The following is a 6000-nucleotide window of genomic DNA, read 5'->3' as shown; positions in this document are numbered from 1 at the left end:
CCATGATTCTACCGTATTTTGCCCTGGGGTGGCGATAATGGCGCCAACGCGGGGAAGGTGAGAAACTAAAGGAATTTTGAGAAAATAATAATAATAATAATAATAATAATAATATTTTATTGTGTGTTTATTATATTATAAATACAGCCGAGGCTTATAAAACTTTTCATATTTTTTCCGTTAATTTGAGTGGCTATTGGTTGTTACGTTTCCCCAATCATAATATCTTATTTTCCAAACTTTTTTGAAATCGTAAGGCTATTAATTTAAATTTATTAATTATATTTAATTGCTTAAAATTCCATTTTGAATAAAAAACTAACAGTCAGTGTTACAATCATCTTCTCGCGAAACTTCCAAGTTGGCCACTAGAGGTCTCTATTAAGCCAGATTTTTAATCTTTTTGTCACTTATAGATGGTGCTTTGATCACCACCCCAGGGCCAAATACTGTATTCTGCTAGCTGTCTCCACCGTGTTTTAATAGCTCGCCCAAGCCTGCGTCATGGGTCTATACTATTTTATATGTCTATGGCTACAACGAAATCGAACGAATATTTTGACCTACTTTCGTGTCTTTCTAAAGCCGGGCGTGAGAGTTTCACGATTGAGAAGGGAGGCAATTTTGGGTCCTCTTAACAACGACGAAATATTTAATACAAAATCAGACGTACATCTATGATTTTAGCGAAGAAAATTGGCTGTCCCGAAACTCCCGAAAAGTATAGAAGTTGAATCATTTCCGAGTCATATTCTTCGTACGCGAGGTCGTTTCACGGAACGTCAAACTTTGTCGGAGCTCGAAAGAGATTAAACTTTGAAAACGTCGACAAAGTCGATGAATAACAAATTTTCTAATCGTTCGTAAGAGGTACCCGGGGGGAGAAAAAAAGTACGCGAAACATTTTCTTCTCCCGGCGTCCAATTTTAGCCAGATTGAAATTTTTGGCCGTAAAATTGGAAACCCGAAAGTTTGACGAATAGAATTAGCCTTGGCTGGTGTGAACGAAAAATAGTTTGACGCGAAAAATCACGCTACGACGTCGATATACTCCGGTTCGTGGTGCACGAAATTTTGTAGCTGAATTCGCAGTTCTTGAGCGGTTAAACGTTCAAGTGGTCGCGTCTTCCAACTGCACACCATCATGCGGTACACGTCATCCGGACAACAGGCCGGCTGCGGCAACAACTTCCCCGTCGTCACTTCCTGGACAACCTAACCGGAAAGAAAATTTCTTTTAAAAAATCTGCTAATATCAAAAATAACGTGCAATAATATTGGATTAGTAGGTTTCTCTGAAATAAAAATCTGTGTGTGCTCTGTTGAACCATGTCTCTTAAAGCAAGTGTCGGCTCCTATTTTAAGGTTAGTATCATTGGTGAGCGAGAGATGTCACTAACGTAGAGCTTAGTCGAAATTGAAACAAGTTGAGCAAGCAAATTATTCCCTCAAAAGTAGGTGCCTCGACGTACCCCTTCCTTTGATTGGCTTTGCATAATCACGTGCGCCGTCAACTTAGCTTGGATTGGCTTTTCTGCAATCACGTGTTTCAATCACGTAATCGTCGACTTTCAAATAAATGACAATACGTTTTTGAAAGTCGATAATAGATGGAAGCACCTTCCCGGCGATCTAAGCAAACCGTAGCCATCTTCGTTGCATAGACCCAATCAAAAATACAGAGGGCAACGATAGAGTCGACACTTGCTTTAAAGCCGATGACACTACCCGACAGTTTTGAAAAGATATTTCTTGCGTTAACCAAAGATAAACTTTTTTCGATTTTCTTAAAAAAACCTCTTCTACTACAAAATATGTAAATTTACGTTAATAAAAGTATTCAAAATTAATATTATAATTTAGTTTTCTGTAATTGAAAGGATATGTACGAAAATTACTTGATTTAAATATTTAGAGCTAAGCAATGTTTTGCAAAAATTTTAGTTCTTGTTAATATTATTCATCTGCCTAAAGTGCTACTGAGCACACGAATCAGCATTTTAGAAAAATATTGTCACAAATCGAGTTGCTTAGATAGAATGTAAGAAAACATTCGCATAACTAAACCGTAGCTCCAATATTTTAGTCTATAATATTGTTCCATAAGTTTGTCACTTTGGGGAATATTTTACTGAGAGCTAGTAACGGAGTGACGTCATCACAAGTAGAAAATCTCCCTCTAGCGAGGCGCTGTGAAAGGCTACGTGTGACGCGTTAGCAAGCGGACGCAAAACTGTAACGAAGCTCGTAATGCAGTCTGTCTGGTGAATAGCTCTCAATAAAACCTTTGCATGTGAAGAATATAAAGTTTCACACTTATGCAACAATATTATACTTATAAAGGTATATTTTAAAGATTTACGAATTATTTTATTCACCGGTTCAGCCGCCATATCTCAGTAACATTTGGCAGAACGTGTGAACAAAAATGCAACACGTTTGGCGAACTCAAGTCGATCACCAACAAAGTTAGGTAAAATGTTTGCTCGTGTTAAAAGCGGGTCATGAAATATCTTGTCTCTTTTAGTATACAATTCAAAAAGTCTCATTTAGGGTTTCACGAGACGATCCAAATTAGATTAATTTAACCATCCAAAAAATGTATTTAACGATTTTAAAAATATATTATGTAAAGAAATTTAACTGGGTGTTCTTCATTGACCAGATACTGAAGCGAAGCAAGTATATACTTAGTTTAATTTTCCCCACAAAATTAATTGTCACACAGGCCTAAAGCCCCATTTTCATGCTCGCTGGTAGCGGTTAAAAATCGACAAAATCCGCTTCCGCTACACACTTGTTCACTTTCCGCGTCGATCTATTTCAAACAGATATTTTAGCTTTATTTTCACGCTTGCGAGTGGCGGAAGCGAATTTTGATGATTTTTATCCGCTGCCAGCGAGCATGAAAATGGGCCTTAAGTCAAGTAGTGACTAGAGAAGTCAAAATTTTACCGTTGGCAGGGTTAAATTGCTTAAGAGTATGGTGAAAAGCCCTTCATGCCATGAAAGGCAACAGCTCCCGGTTATGGAAAGGGGGATAACCACTCTAACCCGCAGGGAGAGAGCTTAAAAACTCAACGCGGAAGGAATGGTAAATAAAGTCATTTCTATCAAATAGGACGGGAAAGTTTGTTAAAATTGTATCCTAGAATATTTTCCTTACGTTTGGGTAGGAGTCTCAATAGACAGTTCATACCAATGAAGGCACTTCGACTACGGAGAGTCGGCTGTTTTGGTATTTCGAGCCCCTTCAGAAAGATAGCTTTAACGGTAAACCCTCAATACGTTCTTTATTTCTATGGATGAGTGCTCTAATTATATTAGTGTTAGCCCGATTTGTAAACACTTACGACGTTAGTATACAACTTGATCCATTACCATTACATAAGGCTAGAAGACCCTATAATGACGGCTAGATTTGATTTTAATAGCCAAAAACCTATGCAGTGTAATACAGGGTGTTAACTGAAAATAAACCAGGGCGAATATCTCAAAAAGTGTTTTAGCTACGATTTTGAAATTTTAGGTTGTTATAGAGTGCTCAGAGGGTCAACCAACTATGAAAAGGTCAATGACCTTGAACCATGTCTTCAAGGTCATTCGAAAATTAACTTGAGAACTGTAAGAGCTACGAAGTTGGTACCAATTAGAAAGTTGTTTCCCGTCACATTTTATGGTTAACTAGCTTTGACTCGATCTGATTTGCGAAATAGGAAGTTGAGCAATGTTAGGCCAAAATCAAGAAGGTCGTTAAGTTGATAACGTCTTAAAGACGATGTTCAACTGATAACTTTAAAAGTACTCTTGTTAGAGTACTGAAATTTGTTGAGGGTCTTTAGTTTGAAAATTTCAGCTCCCAAAACTCGTCCTCTACAAGTTATCAACTTAACGACCGTCTTGTTTTTGGCCCAACATTTCTCGACTTCCTATTTCGCAAATCAGATCGAGTCAAAGCTAGTTAACCATAAAATGTGACGGGAAACAACTTTCTAATTGGTACCAACTTCGTAGCTCTTACGGTTCTCAAGTTAATTTTCGAATGACCTTGAAGACATGGTTCAAGGTCATTGACATTTTCATAGTTGGGTGACCCCCTGAGCGCTCTATAACAACCTAAAATTTCAAAATCGTAGCTAAAACACATTTTGAGATATTCGCCCTGGTCCATTTTTTAGTTAACACCCTGTATATAAACCTCGTGGGCAGTTTAAATTTTGGACGGAACTTTAAAATGAATGTATGAACGCTGTTTGCTCATTCAGGCACCTGATTCCGGCAGTTGAAACATGGACCAAGAATCTAAGAGGATTCACATTAGAGAAGCCGGAACGTTCACGTAAAATTTTGACAAAATGGCGCCGTTGTTGTCGGTTAAATGCGAGGGGCTAACCACTCTTAGAAAGTCTGTACACCGGACTACGCTTAGATTAGCACTGCCAAAGGCAGGGACTTCAAAGATTACGCGTAGTCCCATTATTACAGTCAAAGGTACGGCTCTGTACACCGATTACGCGGAGTGATCAGCCCCTCGGTTAAATGATGAGGCTTAGTAAGTTTTAGAGCTTTTATTTTTTAAATTAGTTCTTTAAAAGTGTAAGTAATTTAAATTAACTATCGTGTTAAGTAAAATTAACCAGTAAGCTGCATATGACTGAGGTTTTTTTTAATAAAATTCGCTGGAATTAATTTGATTTCTAAACTTAAAAACGTTTATGAACTAAGCCTAGCCTAACTTTCTCACACGTACTGTCGACTAAGCCTCTCGTAATGTTTGTTGAACAGAATTCTTGACTCTTGAGGCGTTTCAAAGCGGCTGATGTACCCCGGTGATCCTGCCGATTTAGGCCACACCTACCGTGTCCAAAAATCGGGAACAGCTAGGAGCAACAAACACAGCACCCCACACAAGGAGAACGCAAATCGTCAAAAGTCGTGCATTTATTTGTGTACAATTTTCATTGGTTAGACGCTTTAGCGCCTGCTGCCGTCGGAAGGGGAAAATTCGGAAATTGTCTCCCCCCCCCCCCGCGCTGGGATTGGACCCTAATTAACCCTTGTGTTTGGCGAATTAATGAAACAATACGTGTTCTATTACAATGGGCGAGTCGAAAGCAATGAACGGTGTAAACGTTGTTATCAACTATTCTCGCTACTGAAATCGGTTATTTTTAACGCAATTTTAACTTTAAAGTAACTAATTGAATGTTATACTTATATGCTCATTTGAATTTTATTTTGTGAATTTGTGCTCGCGAATCATTTTGTATGGTTCCTCCCTGTTATAAAAGGGAATTATTAGGGCGAATAAATATTATTATTATTATTCAGCGTAAAGGTTCGTCCAATGAAATTTGTACACAACACTGCGTTAGCGTGTTTAAAGGCTAGCTGCGTTCTCCTTGTGTTTGTTTCTCTTAGGGAACAGCCAGTTCCCTTATATTCTTGAACCTTGGCCCATGGTTGAAAGAACATTTAAATTAAAGCGGTTGTTGCTTTAAGCTCAGACCCAATATTGAACTTTAAAATTCGACTAATAGTTTGATAATGATTGTAATCAAAATCTCACTGAATTAGATTAACGTTTACTATGTCTAAAGCGGTGGCAAACATTTACAATTTTCTGACTTAAAACGTGGTATCAGTGCGACGTCGCACTACGTCCCCCATAGATATTACTCTAACGAAAATAAAAAGGGTCCAAGCTACGGAGTAATATTACCCTATTTTTATAATACAAAATGGAGAGCGTCTTACATTGTAGTGTTTGTATATAATTCTTGAACCTAATGACAGATTTCGCTAGCATCTGCTTATTAGTATCTACTCTTAATTTAAAATAGGAAATATAATGTGCACGAGTTGGCAGCACTAAAAAAGAGAGAGAGTTACTCCACCGAATATAAAGTTAAATGTACGGGTTTGGTGTGTTAATTAAAATAATGTTTTGTTGTTTACAAGAGAGTTATTCTTTAGTTAAACAGTAATTTCAAATTATAA

At 37.6% G+C, this 6000-nt stretch overlaps 1 protein-coding gene across 1 annotated transcript in view; it reads right to left on the bottom strand.

The window, feature by feature from the left end:
• Window positions 1-311: 311 nt before the first annotated feature.
• LOC149926606 (BDNF/NT-3 growth factors receptor-like) overlaps window positions 312-6000 on the bottom strand; it is a 102338-nt gene continuing 96649 nt past the window's right edge. The window contains exon 14 of the mRNA XM_090158401.1: window positions 312-1215. Coding sequence (XP_090014527.1) covers window positions 1030-1215 — 186 coding nt within the window. The 3' untranslated portion in view covers window positions 312-1029. The remainder of the gene's footprint in view (window positions 1216-6000) is intronic.

This window comes from Leiobunum rupestre, chromosome 9 (genome assembly GCF_980474605.1).
Source record: "Leiobunum rupestre chromosome 9, qqLeiRupe1.1.hap1, whole genome shotgun sequence".
Taxonomy (NCBI): domain Eukaryota; kingdom Metazoa; phylum Arthropoda; class Arachnida; order Opiliones; family Sclerosomatidae; genus Leiobunum; species Leiobunum rupestre.
This window is presented reverse-complemented; position numbering and strand designations above follow the sequence as displayed.